Source organism: Zalophus californianus, chromosome 16 (genome assembly GCF_009762305.2).
Source record: "Zalophus californianus isolate mZalCal1 chromosome 16, mZalCal1.pri.v2, whole genome shotgun sequence".
NCBI classification, from domain to species: Eukaryota; Metazoa; Chordata; class Mammalia; order Carnivora; family Otariidae; genus Zalophus; species Zalophus californianus.
In genome coordinates, this window is record NC_045610.1 from 20,864,000 (window position 1) to 20,880,853 (window position 16,854).

The 16,854-nt window shown below is 50.0% G+C and overlaps 1 protein-coding gene across 5 annotated transcripts; it reads left to right on the top strand.

The window, feature by feature from the left end:
- Nucleotides 1–270: 270 nt before the first annotated feature.
- On the top strand, nucleotides 271–16,090 carry SPACA3 (sperm acrosome associated 3). Of its 5 annotated transcripts, none has more exons than XM_027567647.2 (5): nucleotides 271–335; nucleotides 12,104–12,391; nucleotides 13,209–13,367; nucleotides 13,814–13,892; nucleotides 15,919–16,084. In XM_027567647.2, the coding sequence occupies exons 2-5, from the start codon at nucleotides 12,205–12,207 to the stop codon at nucleotides 15,983–15,985; spliced, it is 492 nt and encodes a 163-aa protein (XP_027423448.1). In that variant the 5' UTR covers nucleotides 271–335; nucleotides 12,104–12,204; the 3' UTR covers nucleotides 15,986–16,084. The 5 variants fall into 5 exon arrangements, with proteins under 5 accessions (XP_027423448.1, XP_027423443.1, XP_027423444.1 ...); XM_027567642.1 differs by lacking the exon at nucleotides 271–335 and adding an exon at nucleotides 8,609–8,748 and having other exon boundaries at nucleotides 15,919–16,090; XM_027567643.2 differs by lacking the exon at nucleotides 271–335 and adding an exon at nucleotides 8,621–8,786.
- Nucleotides 16,091–16,854: the final 764 nt, after the last annotated feature.

The window sequence follows — 16,854 nt, forward strand, 5'->3', positions numbered from 1 at the left end:
CCCCCTTTCTCCTCACACCAATGTAGGAATTGGTGAAGTAGGAATAATTATTCCCATATTATAGCTGAAGAAATGGAGATGAGGATGCTCTCCTTTCTGCTTATGGAGACTCAAAACTCCAGAAGCCCAGTCACCAGGTGGGTGATTAGGAAGCATAGCTGGAGGATGAGAATGTTAGGAGGGGCCATGAGGATCATCAAACCAAACCCAAATATCTTATTTCACAGGTCAGGAAACTGAATGCAGCCTAGGGATGAAATGGCTCATCCAGCATCACACAGAAGACAGGAACACAAGGGGAACCAGACCAAGACTGCTCTATGCTGTATAGAAAGGTATTTTGACCTCAGCACTATCGACATTTTGGGCTGAATAATTTTTTGTTTTAGGGGGCTGCCTTGTGCATTGTAAGATGTTTAGCAGCATCCCTGACTTCTCCTCACTAAATGCTGGTAGCATTCTTCTCCCCAGTTGTGGTCATCAGAAATGTCTTCTGTCATTACTAAGTGTCTCCTGGGTGACAAATCCACCCCTAGTTGAGCAAGAACCTGGAGCTCAGCTCTTCCCTTGCAGTTTGGGAGAGAAATTGTTTTGGGTGCTAAGGGGACAAAAATCTCTCCTCCCAACTCAACCTCTCAGCACCTTGGGAGAACTTGCTGGGGTCTCTGATCTCAGCCCAGAGAGAACAGCTCCCAGAGGGGTGCAGGGCAGGGGCAGAGGGCACATAGCATGAAAGCCAGATCTTCTGAGAGGTATGTATCATTAACCCCATGCCCCACATGAGGCTGTAGGTGAACACACCCAGACAACCAAACATGGTTTCTCTTCCACACATCATATGGAACTCCACACAACACTCAGGCTAACTGCCCCTTGGTTCGTGCTCTGGGCCCATGAGCAATAATGTCAGGGGGTTCCTCTTGTGTATTCCTCATTCATTACAATCAGAGTGTATTGCTATGAAGTTATGTTCTGGAAAGTTAGATCTGGTCTCTGCCCTGACTCTTACTTGCTGTGGGTTCTGGAGCTGTTGGCTTTCCCTTTGGGGACTGCTGTCCTCACCTTAATAGAATGAGGGTGTCAGACTGGACCAGTGAGGAGCAGTCTCCTTGCTGTCCCCATCAACCTCCTCACATCCCCAATCTTGAGACTCAAACAGGGCAATAAAGGTGTTTATAGGTTGAATTAATTTTAATTAAAAATGAGAGTAGAGGTGCCTGGGTGGCTCAGTCAGTTAAGCGTCTGCCTTCGGCTCAGGTCATGATCCCAGGGTCCTGGAATCAAGCCCCGCATCGGGCTCCCCGCTTAGTGGGAAACCTGCCTCTCCTCTGCCGCTGCCCCTGCTCATGCTCTCTCTCTCTCTGTCAAATAAATAAATAAATATTAAAAAGAGAGAGAGAGAGAGTAACCAGAGAATCACATTTTTGGAAGCTTTCAGGAGGCGGTGATGGCTTTGCAATCAAAGAACTTGGGTTTTGGAGTCAGACTTGACTTTCAAATCGCTGCTTCAAGGCTGTATGCACTTGGGCAAGCTACTTCTTTCAGTCCCATTTCTATATCTGTGAAACTGAGATGATTAATCCCCACCTCTCAGGGTTGTTTTAGGAATGAATAAGAGAAGTGGGGGTTGGATGAGTGATTGAAGATGAAGCTGGGAAGATAGAGGTTGACCATGAAGAGTTTAGGCACCATAGCCAAGAGTTTGAATTTGACTCCAAGAGCAAGGGGGCCTGTGGAAGTCTACAGTGAAAGAGACATGATGGCACTTGTGTGTTGGAAAGATAACTGTTGGCAACGAAGACTGACGTTGGAGGTGGTGACGGAGCTGGAATAGATGGGAAAGATGTTTTGGAAGCAGGACTGATGGAATATGGTGGGTATCGGGATGGGAGGGGAGAGGGCACCGTCAGAAATGGCAACATGCCTATGTATAGCTGTTAAGCCGCTTTCCCATAAGCCTCCTTACCTGATTCTCACAGTAGTTTCATGAGCAAGATACTATAACCACTCTCGTCTTCTGTGTAGGGAAACTTAGGGAGGTTAAGCCAAAGGCTGTACAGTTCGTGAGTGGCAAAATCAGAACACAGGCCATCGGTTCCCAAGTCAGCCTCTATCTCTTAGGTCACACTGCCTCTCAAGATTCCGTGTGCAGTCCCTGCAGAATGGGAGGCAGTCCGGGTCCAGGGTTAGATATGTGCTGGGCCCCCAGGTTGCACAATCTCCCTGGTTGCTAGGAGTCTCTGATAATTAGAGTCCCCAGGTTGCTAGGAGACCTGGGTTGCTAAGAGTCTCAGTTTATTATAGGTCTTGGGTTGTTAGAAGCCCCAGGTTATTCAATTTTGCAGTTTATGAAAGCCTTCGTGGTTCTCAAAGGCCCCAAGTTATTAGAGTCATTAGGTACTCGGGGCCCCGGGCTCCCAGGGCTCTAGGCTCTGGAAGCCATCAGGTTGTTAGCCCACCCTCATCACTAGGAATCTCAGGACTTGAGAGGCCTTGGGTTTGCAGAGGCTTTAAGCTTTTGAAGGTGTCAGCTTACTGGAAGCCTCACTTTTCAACATCTCCAGCTTGTGAAGGGTCCCAAGTTGCTCAGGATGTGCATGCAGAATTGTAGGTCCCACAGCTTCCCAAAGTCATGGGCCATGCGTGCAGGTGTCTTCCTTCCATTCAGCCTCTTTTGGGCTGCTCAGAGAGTGTAACTGAAGCTTTAGGTTTCCGAGGGCTTTCATCCTGCGTGACCTCCTTCAGCCCCCACAGATGCACAGACCTGACTCATTCAACTCGGGGTCCTAACCACTTAGACACTGGTTGGAAGGCCTTTCGAGCAGAAACTTGGTGCAATTTCTAAATAAACCAGATGTTGAAGCACAGTTGGGTCATGTTTATGTTCTAACATTCACCCTCTAGCTCGTTGCTTTTAAATAATCTTAAATTAGACTTTGTGAAAAATTCCAGAGCTGACTGCCCCTTATTTCCCATTATTTTATTAGATTAGTCAGAACAGTAAAACTAGCCTGTGCATTTTGCCTTTTTAAAATTCTTTTTATTATCGAATAATTACAGACTCACAGAAAGTTGCAAAACGAGTAGAGAGAGATCCCTTGTGTCCTTCATTCCCTTTCCCGCGATGGCTACATCTTACATAACTATAGTATACTATCAAAATCAGGGCATCAACATTGCTACAATGTGCCTGCATAGTCCTCTGTTGCTTTATAACGTGTAAATTTTGTGTACCCACCACTCCAATCAGAAGAGAAAACTGGACCCATCACAGAATCTCCCTCGTGCAGTCTCTTTATAGTGACATTCATCTTTCTTCCTCCCCAACCCGTGTGTGTGTGTGTGTGTGTGTGTGTGTGTGTGTGTGTGTGTGTTTTAAAGATTTAATTTATTTATTTGACAGAGAGAGACACAGCGAGAGAGGGAACACAAGCAGGGGGAGTGGGAGAGGGAGAAGCAGGCTTCCCGCGGAGCAGGGAGCCCGATGCGGGGCTCGATTCCAGGACCCTGGGGGCATGACCCGAGCGGAAGGCAGACGCTTAATGACTGAGCCTCCCAGGCGCCCCCCAGTGTGTTTTTAAATGTACTCCCTCATGCCTTCTGTGTGCCTCACCCGTTAAGAGTTAAGGAAATACAGAGATACATGTAACCTACTCCTTGTTCGGGAAGAGCTCGCAGACAGGGCTCCAGTCGTGTACACTGTAAATGATAGCCTAAGGTGGTAGCTCTATGAGAGGGAGAAGGTGCTGGGGCAAGAAAACGGATTGGAGGGTTCAGGAGGCAGCGTGTGTCGCATTAATGCTCCCTGCGCATGTCGCAATGCTGGGCGGATTTTGAAGGATGAAATGGAGCTATCTGGTGCCCGATGGGGAGAGATTTGGGGTAGATAAGTTTGGGGAAGAGTTGGTGGTTTGGGACTGTGGAAGCCCCCAGGTGGTGTTGCGGGGGAAGCGTGCAGGGTGCTAAGGCTGCAGACATGGGGGGAGGTCAGATTGTCGAGGACCATCTTGGTGCTGCCCTGAGTCCCACGAGGTTTACACATGTAGAGAGACCAGTTAGGAGATCATTGCAGTCCCAGATCAGATAGGCTGAGTGGTGGGGACAGAGATAGAGACCCACTTTTGACCTCTGAAGTGCAGCAGGATGGGGAGGGAGAGTGTGATGGGGATGAACAGACACTTTTTTGAAGATGAATGTTTTCCCTTTTTCTTTGGGCTAGCTTGGTTTCCCTGGGAGCAAATCCCTGGGATATAAGTCCAAGAAGATGAATGCTAGTAGAGTAATTCCCTGCTTATCCAGAGATCTTGTGACTTCAGTGAGGGGCCAACATAGCACAAACTCGGATGAGGAAAAAACCTCTGATCGGTTAAAACAAGCTCGAGGTTTTACTTTGCCATATCCTTCAGTGCTTTCACTCAGAGCTGTTTTTGACAATTCAAGTGCACCTCCCAAAAGAATGGTTACTTGGTTTCCTGTCCCTAAAATAATAATAATTAAGAAGTACCTTTTAATGGAGTCTGCTTGGTGCCAGGTACTGTGTCAGATGCTTTGCATGCACATCTTGAGGGGCAGCAAGGCTAAGTGCCCTACCAAGATCACAGAGCTAGTAAGTCTTGTAATATTAGAACCCTAGCCCAGGTCTGGCTGCTCAGCCGGGTGCCCTGTGCTGCAGAAGCCACAAATCATAGACAGGATGGGGAGAGTGTCAGCCAATAGTGGTACCAGGGCAAAGGAGGGAATGACATGGACTGAGGAGCCTCGCAACTGTTCAGTGGGGTTTCTAGCAACTTCACACGAGGAGGGGATCAGTCAGGGTTCTCCCGAGGAGCAGAACTAGCAGGATGTGTATATCTTTATTTATACACCTCTAACAAAGTTTGGTTGCAACAATGACCACACACACATCTTAGAAAATCCATGGTAAGTCTCATGCAATTATGGAGGCAGGCAAGTCCCAAGATCCATGGGCTGAGTTGGTAAGCTGAAGATGCAAGAGAACCAGGGATGGAGCTTCAGTCCAAAGGCTGGCAGGAAGAGCTGATGTTTCAGTTTGATTCCACAGGCAGGGAAAAGCTAATGTCTGCGTTTGAACACAGGCAGGGGGAATTCCCTCTTATTTAGGAAGGATCGGCCCTTTTGTCGTAGTCAGGCCTTCCACTTATTGGACGAGGCCCGCCCACATTAGGGAGGACAATCTGCTTTACTCAGTCTATCTGATTTAAATGCTAATTTCCTCTAATGCACAGTAGAGCAAATACAGACAACAATATTGTAATATAATACTCAAACTTGTGGGGCACCGGGGTGGCTCAGTCGGTTGAACGTCTGCCTTTGGCTCAGGTCAAGATCCCAGGGTCCTGGGATGGAGTCCCAGATTGGGCTCCTTGCTCAGGGAGGAGCCTGCTTCTCCCTCTGCCTTGCTTGTGCTGGCTCTCTCCCTCTCTCTCTCTGACAAATAAATAAAATCTTAAAGAAATACTCAAATTTGCTAGGAGACTAGAACTCAATTATTCCAAACATTAGCAATATATAATTGTGTATCACGGTAGATGTGCTAATTATCGCCACAATGACAATCATATTACAGCCTGTAAACGTACAAAATTAACATGTTGTACACCTTAAATTTATACGTTATATGTCTAATATATTTCCATGAAAAAAATGTTAATCTCATCCAGAAACACCCTCACAGAAACACAGATAATGTTTGACTGAATATCTGGGCACCCTGTGGCCCAGTCAAGCAGACACGTAAGATTTATGTGGAAGGAAGGAAGATAGAATAATAATGGAGACACAAAACTGAAAGAATATGCTGATGTGAGACTAGTTAGTGTAGGCTTAGTGACTTTAGACCTCCTGATAACCGTGTCTTGCAATTATAGCTCTGTATCCTGATTAATGGTGCAAATAACAGAGACATAACCTATCGACGAGGTGAATTCTCTTTTCGATGCAGTAAGTTTGGCGTGGACCAGGTGAGCAGGTCTTTCTCTTGGGGCTCCAGGCTCTCCCTACCTGCAGCCAGAGGAGGACTTGTTTTCCCATGGTCCAAGCCGTCCCTTGGTATCAACTTTAATGCTCTCCTTAATGGAGTCCCCCTGGGCTACAGTTCTTCTGAATCAACTGACTGGGTGATTTTCATTCATTTCTTCATTCCTTTACATAGCATTTAGAGAATCTTGTTCTTGACAAAGGGGAACATAGACACGAGGGACTTGTCAGGCACCTCCCAGTCTACTGGGAGCAAAGGAGAAAGAAGACACTGGTGTCATGCGATGGGAAGCTGAGATGACAGATTAGCTTCAGATGCCGTGTAAGGACATGGGGAACTCCTAACTCAACCCAGGGGAGGCGGGGGAGGAGGGCCAGCTTCAGTGATGCTCTCAGGAGGGGTAGGACGTGGTCAAGAATCTGAGCTGCCTTCAGGGAAACAGGAAAGACGCGTGCAGAGTTCAGCGGAGGAATAAAGACCTGCCGATCCCCAAATGAGGCCTTATCATGCCCTCATAACTGTTCTTTTTGAGCTGCTGTTTCTTATTCACCACTTAAAAGTGAAAGTCCAGTGGGAAATAACAAAACATACAATAAAATAAAATAAGCTGAAAGATTACTCAATAAAAAGAAGCGATAAAATAGTAAAAGCAGGCCGATGCCATAAAAACCCCAAAACTCAACCACACAGAATCACCGCCAAGGGCCAGACAATAAAAACGACAGCTAAAATGTACCGAACTAAGTGGTAGGCATCTTCAAGCATTGGGAAAGCAAACGAGGATTATTTCCATTTTACAGAGGAGCAAAACGAGGCTTGGGGGAGATTAAGGACTGTGGTTCCAGCAGGCACCGGTAAATAGCCAGTCAGGGGCAGAGCAAGACATTGAACTTGGGTGTACCTAACTCAAGTCCGGGGCTCTGAAGGCTCAAGCCTGCCTGCATGTTGGAGCCATCTGGGAGCTCTTAAGAAATACTGATGCTGAAGAGACATTTCTCCAAAGAGGACATGCAAAAGGTAAACAGGTATATGAAAAGAAAAAAATGCTTAATGTCACTAATCATCAAAGAAATGCAAATCAAAATCACAAGGACCTATCACCTCATCTCTGTCAGGATGGTATTATCAAAAAAAGCAAAAGACCACAAGCGTTGGTGAGGACGTAGAGACATTGGGACCTTCGTGCACTGTTGGTGGGAAGACAAAATAGGGCAGCCACTGTGGAAAACATTGAAAATAAAACAACCGTATGATTTAGAAATCTCACTCTGGGTATTTATACGAAATAATTGCAGTCAGGATCGCAAAGAGATATTAGCACTCCCATGTTCCCTGCAACATTATTCACAATAGCTGAGATGTGGGAACAACCTACATGTTCGTGGACAGATGAATGCTTCCAGCAGATGTGGTACATTCCCACAATTGTATACTATTTAGCCTTAAGAAAGAAGGAAATTCTGTAATAGGTGACAACATGGATGAACCTGGAGGCCGTTATGCTGAGTGAAATGAACTGGTCACAGAAAGATAAAGACTCCATGATTCTCGTATGAGACATCTACGGTAGGCAAGTTCGTAGACGCAGAGAGAAATGGTGGCTGTCAGGGGCTGGGGAGGGAGAAACGGGGAGTTATTAATCAATAGGCATAAAGTTTTCAGTTAAGCAAGATGAATAAGCTCTAGAGAGCTTCTGTACAACATTGCACGGATGGTCAACAGCGCTCTGCTCTGCAATTGGAGACTTGTTGATAGTAGATCTCATGTTACGTGTTCATACCACAATTAAAAAAAAAAGAAAGAAGAAATCCTAAGGTGATCTGGGCCAACTCTTGATTCTAAACTGGTCGGTCTGGGGTGAGCCCCAGGCAGAGAGGGTGAGCAGGGGCCACTCTACACATTTCTGGCTGTCCTCTGTTCTTACAGTCATTGCTTCTATATATTGAGCACCCTGAGTCCCAAACACTGAATACTCCTGGTATTGTTATTCCCATTTGAGAACTGAGGAAACTGAGAGGTTAAGTCACTTTTTCTGGGTCACCCAGTTGGTAATCACCAGTGCCTGCATTCATTCCCAGATCCACGTGACTCCAAAGCCCATGCTCTAACTGCTATGCAAGCAGGGGCCTCTGTGGGACACAGACATGGGCATCATGTGTCCTTCCACGTCACTGCTTTGTCCCTCAGGCTGTAGGGTCAACAGCGTCACCTTTGTCCCAGGCTTGTCCACACTGAACTGTCATCATGCAGATGCAGGAAGTGGGCCTTTTGTGGCTCGACACTAAGGAAGAACTTTCTGCCAGTCAGTGGAGTGTGACGGTAAGGTAGGCTGCCTGGGGAGGCTGTGGGCACCTGCCATTGTCATCGCTGGGCAACCACCTGAAGGATCTGTTGGGAGCAGAAGTCATCCTTCAACTTATTGTGTGTGCGAGTGTGTGTGGAGGTGGCCAAGGAGGGTTGGGCTTAGATACTCCTAATGTGTCCCCAGCCCCGAAATTGAGGGGCTCAGGAGACCAGTCAAAGCTCAGTAGGTGAAGATGGTTCTAGAAGATGAGCTCACAGAACTAGGGAGTTCCAGAAGGCCCTATGTCAGTTTGGAGCCTGCCCTCCCCCATCATTCTCTGAAAGCTGGGTGCCTGGGGCCCCAGCAGTATCATGGGGGTGTCTTGAGCTGAAGCCGGGTGTCGGGTCCCTGTTGCAGCCGCCACTGTCACTGCCGTATTAGCTCTGGTGTGGACGACACCTGATCAGTGAGCCCCCTTGCCCTCTTCCTGCAGCTGTTGACCAGGTTCCTGGCTGGCCTGGCCAGAGAGGGGCATGGAAAAGGAAAGGGGGTGGTCAGAAATGAGGGGGAGTCCTGGGCTGGGAGAGCGCCGAGTTGAGAGAGAGAGGGAGAGAGGGAGAGAGAGAGAAAGAGGGGAGACCCTGCTGGCGGGTGTCTCGTCTCTTAATCACCAGCCCTCACTCCTTACCCCTCTCGACCTGCCATGACACGCTCAGGATGAAATTAGTTTTAAGTCGCTTTGCTACAAAAAGTCAAAAACAGTCTCCATAAAGCAGCGAGCTTGGTGTCCTCTTCTATAAATGGGAGATATTACTCCTACGAACCTTGAGTTGTTGAGAGGATTAGAGGAGCTCACGTTAGAAAACATCCTGCAAAGGCCCAGCGCACTGTCTGCCGGGTGTGAAGAGCTCAGCGAGGTTCCCCCCCATCGCCTCCCCGCCCCCCACTTTGACGGGGAGGGTTCGTGCTCTCGGGGTCAGGACGTCAGGATGCTTCAGTGTAAGCAGCACCCACTGAACAGTCACTCCATACCCACAACTCGGCTTGGCTTTTAGGATGTAAAGATACACAAGACGGCCAGTGTTCCTTGGAAGTTCTCTTATGGAAGGAATGATTACCGTACATCACAGTCCTGTGGGACAGAGGGATGGCAGAAACACAGGGTGCTCGGGGCGTGTTGGGGAGCTGGCAAACTCATCTCTGTGTGACCCTGGAAGTATGAGTAAGAGTTAGCCATGTAGAGGAAGGAGAGGGCTAGTGCTCCGGACAGCGGGATCATCGTGAGTGAACAATATGGCTTCCTGGAACTCCAAGTGTGAGTGATGGGGACGCCTGCACGGCTGGGTCGTGAGGAGTGATGCATGCCTAGGAGCAGCGATGCACCCATCCCAGGGTGGCAGGTGGCCAGGCTTTTTGTTCAAAAAACTCATGGTGGTAAATGTGTCTAGAATAGTTTGGAAAACGAGTCAGGACTGGATGCAAGGAGCCCATCAGTATGCTGGGATGGTGGTCGGAACTGAGGGAAAGACGGTGCTCTCGGAGGGAGGGCAGAATCAATCACACTTCGGGATCGACTGGCTGTGGGTGGGTGAAGGTGTAGAGACAGAAGGAGTGAAGAATGCCATCTGTATTTCTAGTTTGGATAAATGTGTTTAAACCAAAAAAGTTATGAGTTTAGTATATTTTTTTAAGATTTTATTTATTTATTTGAGAGAGAGAGAGCAAGGGAGATCACAGAGGGAGAAGCATACTTGCCGCTGAGCAGAGAGCCTGATGCGGGGCTCGATCCCAGGACCCTGGGATCATGACCTGAGCCGAAGGCAGACGCTTAACCGACTGAGCCACCCAGGCGCCCCAGTTATGAGTTTAAACCAAGAATATTTTAAACCCAGAAAGGAAAGGCACAAGGAAACCAATTTTAGTGGGAACATTAGTTCTGTTTTGGACCTGCTTAGTCTGAGTTGACACGGGATATCTGAGTGGAGAAGTCCAGGAGGCAGCGGCAGATGAGGTCTGCTGCTCTGGGGAAGACAAAATTCAACGTCATCGGCCCACAGGTGGCGGTTAACCGCGGGGCCACCCAGAGGGTATCCTGGAGAGAGAGAGGAGGGCTCAGGGTAGAGATGCCTGGAAAGCATACCAGCGTTTAAGACATAGGCAATCAGAAGAAATAGCCCGAGAAGGAGCAGGGAACCCAGGAGAGGGGGCATCATGGAAGCCAAGAGTGGCAAGAGATTCAACAGGTGGACTGGGCAATGGCGTGAAAGGTTGCTGAGCGCCCCTGTGGGTCAAGAACTGGCAAGACCCACTGGATGGGGCAGAACAGCGTCAGGCGTGTGGTGATGGTGGTAAAGCTAAATTTTACTGGGTTGAAAACAAATGGGGAGGTGAGAAAACAGTAATTTTTCCTGTAGACGTTTCCATGAGAAGAGAGGGCGAGAGACCAGTCAGTAGAGATGATGACGAGGCCTGTGTGCATCCACGCATCAGGGGAATGAGAAGTGGTAGGAGGAGGCGCTGAGGACCCTTGGAGAGGAGCGAGGGCATGGAGCAAGGTCGAGAGGCGGGAAAGGGTGAGCTTGCAGGCACGACGGGCCTTGACAAGCATTGTGGCCCCGCATCCTCACACTAGAGGGGTGAAGCTGAGCGGGACGAGGTTCCTGATGCCCTCGTGAGGCAGGAGGTGAGGTCTCCTGGGAGCTCAGGGGTGGGACCGGGCAGCGGGCAGTAATGAGTGTCTCGAATACTCTTTGAGGGCAATGGGAGAGAGAAAGTTGGCCAAAGACAAGCCTTTGGGCCAGAGTGAGAAGTATTTCATCATAGAAATAACAGTGAACCTATTTTTAGTACAAAGAGCTAAGTTCTCTCTGGGCCTTTCTCCTCTCATTCATTCTTTCAAACATCTTCTGAGGCAGGTGTTATTCATTTCCTCATTGGAGAGCTGAAGACAGTGATGCTCGGGAGGTGTTCAAAGTCAGAGATGTTGTGCAGGGCGGAGGTGGGCTTCAAACTCAAGGCTCACTGCAAAGCCACACCCTTAACCCACCTTGTTGTCCTCCATGGCTTGAAGGTCCAGTGGAGTTGGAAGCCATGTGTTTTTTGGGACACCATTCGTGAGGTCATGTGGCTGTTTTGTTTTTTGACTCTATGAATGTGGACAGCAAGTGTGGTGGGGTAGGTTCACGGGAGATGTGGGAGGATGTGTCAGAGAGACGAGAATGGAAGGTTGCAGAGCGGGGTGGTGGCGAGATGCACGGATGGCCAGGCCATGGGAGTGGGTGGCTAAGACAGAGTGGAGGTGAAGGTCATAACCAGGTGCAAACATCCTTCATGATACCGAGGGCCGGCCCGTGGAGCCAGTGCAAGATGCAGACCCAAGGAGAGCACTCACCTTGACAATGGGGGGGTAGGGACTGCTTACACTCTGATGCCATTGCTGGGTCCTTGCCCTCTGGGAACATCTGCTCATGGCCATACCTCGTGGGGCTTTGGAGTCACGTAAACATTGGTCTTATTCCAAACTTTGCTCCTTCCTAGTTGTGCAACATAGGGCTTTAGGATTCGATGATGCCTGGCAAGTAGTATGGAGCTCCAAACACGTTCGTTTTCTCTCCCAGTTCCCCTCCTCCTCTCTCAGCTGCTGGGGCAGGTGTAAAGCAGGACGGAGGGGAGCTGGCCTCAGGGAACCCTCTCCTGGATCTCAGAGCTCAGGAGCGTGGCTGATGGCTTCCTCGGGGCTGCAAGGGAGCTGGTTTGCAGTGTTGGCGCCTTCTCCCCTTTTCCCAGGTACACTCAGACCCCGTTTTTCTTTTTCTTCCAAGGGTAACCTTCTGTGAGTGGTGGACCAGGGCTGTTGAACTGCCTGCCATCTCAAAACCCAGCTGTGAGCCAGCGTGGCAGGGGCTGTGCCTCCGACGCCTGCATGGAAGCCAGGAGCTGGGCTCCCAGAAGGCAACTGTGCCCTCCGGGGAGCATGTTGCTGGCTTTTGCCTCTCTGCTCGGCTGCCTGCTCACCTCCAGCCAGGCCAAGGTCTACAGTCGCTGTGAGCTGGCCCGAGTGCTCCAGGATTTTGGCATGGAGGGATACCGGGCATCCACCCTGGCTGACTGTAAGAACCACGCTCCCAGACACTGCCACCCCCCACTCCTCCCTTCCCTCCCTGCTCCCCTCCCTCCCTCCCTGCTCCCCTCCCTCCCTGCTCTCACTCAGGGGAGGTGGTCTTGGAAGCTTTCTGAGCCTCAGCCATCCCTTGTACATCAAGGGTTTATGACCAGACAGGTGGGCAAGACTTAGCACAAGTTAAATACCTAATAGGCAGGCCACAGGCAGCCCAATCAGCATGCCCCTACCTGCCCTGCCCCTACTGCTGAAGTCAACAGTCAAAGAAACAGAATAGCTTAGTTCCCTAATCCTAATGGCAGCCAAGAGGATTGGACATTCCCATTGAGGTTTAGGGTAAACTGAGCAAACCAGTAAGAGCAGACTCTTCAAGCTGCTGGTAGCTTCAGGAAGCTGTGAGGTCCAGCTGAATCTGGACTCATTTTTCTCTTGTTCTAGCCCCTTACCAGCTCTCACCTGTGTCTTCTTTGTTTTGCCTCTAAAGATCTAGCTTTTGTCCGTTTGTCCCACAAAGATTTCTTGGGCCCCGCTACATGCTGAGCGATGAGACAGCGGGAAGAAAGGAGGCCTGAGGGACAGTCTTGACTCTTGCTATTTAGTAGCTGTGGTGACCCTCAGTGAGTCCCTTGCCCCTCTGAGCCTTGCTGGAGTCACTGGGGAAGTAGGTGGGAGGACAGCCACCCTGACCACCTTGGGGCAGGAGCTGAGGCTCAGAGGAGCCCGCGTGTGGCACCCGCGTGTGAGTGTCCTGGTCTGCGCTGGCTTCGGTCACCTGACCCTCGGGCCTGCGTCTCCACTCTACGCAGGGGTCTGTCTTGCTTACTTCACAAGTGGCTTCAACACAGCCGCTGTGGACCATGAAGCCGACGGGAGCACCAACAACGGCATCTTCCAGATCAACAGCCGGAAGTGGTGCAAAAACCTCAACCCAGAGGTCCCCAACCTGTGCCAGATGTACTGCTCCGGTAGGCTGGGTCCGAACCGGGAGCGGCATGGGGCCGGGCCTCTGCACCCATCTTGGCTTGTTCCCCGCTGGTGTTTGCACCCCTCGCCTGTATCTCTGAGTGGGGAACTCCCCCATGCCCCTCTGGGCCTACCAAGGAGAGTGGGATGGGGCAAGAGATGAGGGTAGGTCCACCACGAATCTGATGGGAGACTGTCCTGAGAGCTGTAGGAGGGTGGGGAGGGGAGTGGTAGAGTGATACCTGTGTTCCCAGAGGGATCAAGAGACAGGGTTGGTTTTAGAATGGAGAAGGGCATTGTGTGTGTGTGTGTGTGTGTGTGTGTGTGTGTGTGTGTGTGTGTGTGTGAGAGAGAGAGAGAGAGAGAGACAGACAGACAGACAGACAGACTCTGGATGTCCAGCTCTGTCCGCTGTTCCCTCATCATATTTCTTTGCCTCCCACCCCAGACTTGTTGAATCCTAACCTTAAGGATACTGTTATCTGTGCCATGAAGATCGTGCAACAGCCCCAGGGTCTGGCCAGCTGGTAGGTAACCTGGGCTAGAGCCCACCCCCCGCCCCGCTCCCCTAGGCTGATGTGGCCAGGACTGGTGGATAGCAGCAGGGAACGAATCTTTCCTGAGTGCTCACATTGTCCCGGCCACCATTCTGTGGCCTCACAGTCTGATCTGCAGCCAACTTTCGGCCATAGGGGTTACTGTCCCTGAAGTATTTACAGACAACACACTGAGTGTCTGGGAGTATAAGCAATTCACGGGAGCTCTTAGAGCCAAACCTGGCTCTTCCACCATATGCCTCTGTTGGGATGCCTGCCTACAGGTCCACAAGACCTGGGTCTGGTCAACCTTGTTTGTTTGTTCAACGGTGGCATCTTCATCGAAACTAACTTTTGTAGAAAAGCCCAAGATGTACAACAGATCAAAGAAGCGATTCCGGGCTTGAAGCATGGTGGGGATGTGTGTGTGTGTGTGGGGGGGGTGCTTGGGAGCCACACCCTGTTGTCAGCCTTCTCTTTTCCTGCCTCTTTCCCACTAGATGGCCTTTGGAGTGGCCATGGTCATAGGCGAGGGGGTTGGATGAGCATCCCATGGGGCACTGGACTAAATCTTTTGTTCCCAGATGGACCTCTGAGGCAGTGACCCTGCAGACTCCTCCAAAGGGGGTCTCACTGCTGAGACTCCAACCTCCCTTTCCTCTCATTTCCGAACGAGAGACCAGCAGGGGCAGGATATGGGGAGGGTGAGATATTCCAGGTGGTTCCTGGAGCTACAGACAGATGTGACTGTGAATCTAGAGAAGGTCCAAGATGCACCTTGACCATGGCCCCAGCTTTGGAGACGTGTTGGTCTGAGAACAGTTGATGCCCTAGGAACAGAGTCTGGAGTGAGGCAGGCTCAGCAGGACATAATGCACAGCTATCAGATCAGGAAGGGTGAGTGTAGGCTTGGCAGGAGTCCAAGGGCTTGAGGTCTTGGGGGCACCACCCCGGGATGGAGGAAACAGGTCCTTTTGGGTTATATCAAAGAAGAGCTCTCTTCTGTACACTGGGAGTAAATTTGTGGCAGGTATACCCCCCTGAGAGGCGGCTGAGGCTAATAACAGGCAGTGGTCCCAGAAAGTGGAAAGGGTATGGTTTATTTCCTCCACCTGCACATGTTGGGAACTCACCCGTGCCGGGCTCTGTGCTGGGTGCTGGGCTGCAGGGAAGCTGAGATCCCAGTCCCTGCCTTCAAGGCTCTCACAGTCTAATGGTAGAGGCAAACAAGCCAGCTGACCACACCTCACTGATAGATCTCTAGAGGTCCTCAAGGGGCACTCTTGGTCATTGGGCTCTTTGACATTGACATCATGGAATCACCAAATTTGGAACCCCAGGACCCCGGGATCTTGCTTATCTTCAAGATGCTCGTGTGGTGTTGGAGTAAGGTAATGGTCCTGAAAGAGCCTATAAACTATAGTTACCAACGATTGAAAGTCCTGGATTGGTGGCCAAGGAGAAGTGGGTGGGGCTGCAGTTCTGTCATTTACTAGCTGTGGATCTTGGGTGAGGAATTTTGCATCTGAGTCTCAGTGTTTCATTTGGAATATAGGGAACACTCTATCTGCCTAATCTACATTACAGGGCTGCTGGGGGTGGAGCGGGGTGCAGACAAATGAGTGATGGATGGGACAGTGCTATGTAGACTGTAAAGGGCTGTACGCTTGTAAGGCGGCATGACTGTCTGCTGAGGGAGCATGGTGTGGGAAAAGAGCATTGGACTGGGGTTCTGGACCTTTGCCACTGACTTCTGGGTGAACTTGAACAAATTACCCTGTATCTCCATTAGTGAAATTAGGAGGTTAGGTAAATGACATTTTAAGGGCCATGCTTTTCCTTTTTTGCTTCTTCTAGGGGGTTCTTTGCTAGTGAATGGGGTTTACTAGTCCCTCTTTCCCTTGCTAGCCCCTTTCCTTACCGTGGTTTAGAGCCCATGCCTCCTTCCTGTTCTCTGAGCAGGGACTGAAGGCGGCAGCTGACTTGGTCTCTCCTCTTTTCCTTCCTCCATCCTCAGGGAGGCCTGGAGGCGTCGCTGCCAGGGCAAGGACCTCAGCGACTGGGTGGATGGCTGTGACTTGTAGGATCCTCTGTGGATGGACCAGGCCACGCACAGCAGGCTGGGAGATGTGGTTTGGTTTCTGATCCGGGCTTGGGAAGACAAGCCAACCAATAAAGTATAGTCTAACGTAAGTGTGGTTCTCAGCTATCACTGTGTTTCCAGGTGGCATGTCGGAGTTTCTTCACCTGTCCACCTGAGCTGGGCTCCATAAAGCCTACCCCAGAAGGCTTGCCTCCATTCCTGGAGACCCGGGGTGGGGGTGGGGGTCAGTGCTTCCCTTGCCCACACCTGGTAGAGTTCCTAGACCCTTTACCTGGATCTAGGTTTGCCGGGTTTAGCAAAACAAACAATGATAACCAAAACAGGATGCCTGAGTTAAATTTGAAATTTGGATATGCAACAAATAAATTTTACTCTACATATGTCCCGAATATTGCATGGGACACACTTATATTAAAAAATGATGTGCTGTTTGGAGAGTCTGGGTGGCTCAGTTGGTTAAGTGTCTGACTTTTTTTTTTAAGATTTATTTATTTATTTAGGGAGGGGGGGAGGGACAGAGGGGGAGGGAGAGAGAGAATCTCAAGCAGACTCCGTGCTGAGCAGAGGCTTGATCTCACAACCCCACAGTCATGACCTGAGCCAAAATCAAGAGTCGGATGCTTTACTGACTGAGCCACTCAGGCGCCCCCGCAGATAAATTTAATTGAGCAAAGATTTTCTTGGGCACCCTCCCTGCCATCAGAGACTGTCTCCCAAGAATGAACTGAGCTTACTCCATATCCTGTCCCTTCCTGCCCTCCCCTGAGTTCAGCTCTCCATCCCAGGTCTGCCCTATCCCTGAACAGTTACGTGCTGCAAAATTATTTCTCAGAAATGAAATGAAATTCT

Coding starts and splice junctions, on each gene's coding strand:
- SPACA3 (XM_027567647.2), top strand. CDS start 12,205: ATGGAAGCCAGGAGCTGGGCTCCCAGAAGGCAACTGTGCCCTCCGGGG. Junction 12,392..13,208: donor GGCATCCACCCTGGCTGACT/GTAAGAACCACG, acceptor CACTCTACGCAG/GGGTCTGTCTTGCTTACTTC. Junction 13,368..13,813: donor GTGCCAGATGTACTGCTCCG/GTAGGCTGGGTC, acceptor CTCCCACCCCAG/ACTTGTTGAATCCTAACCTT.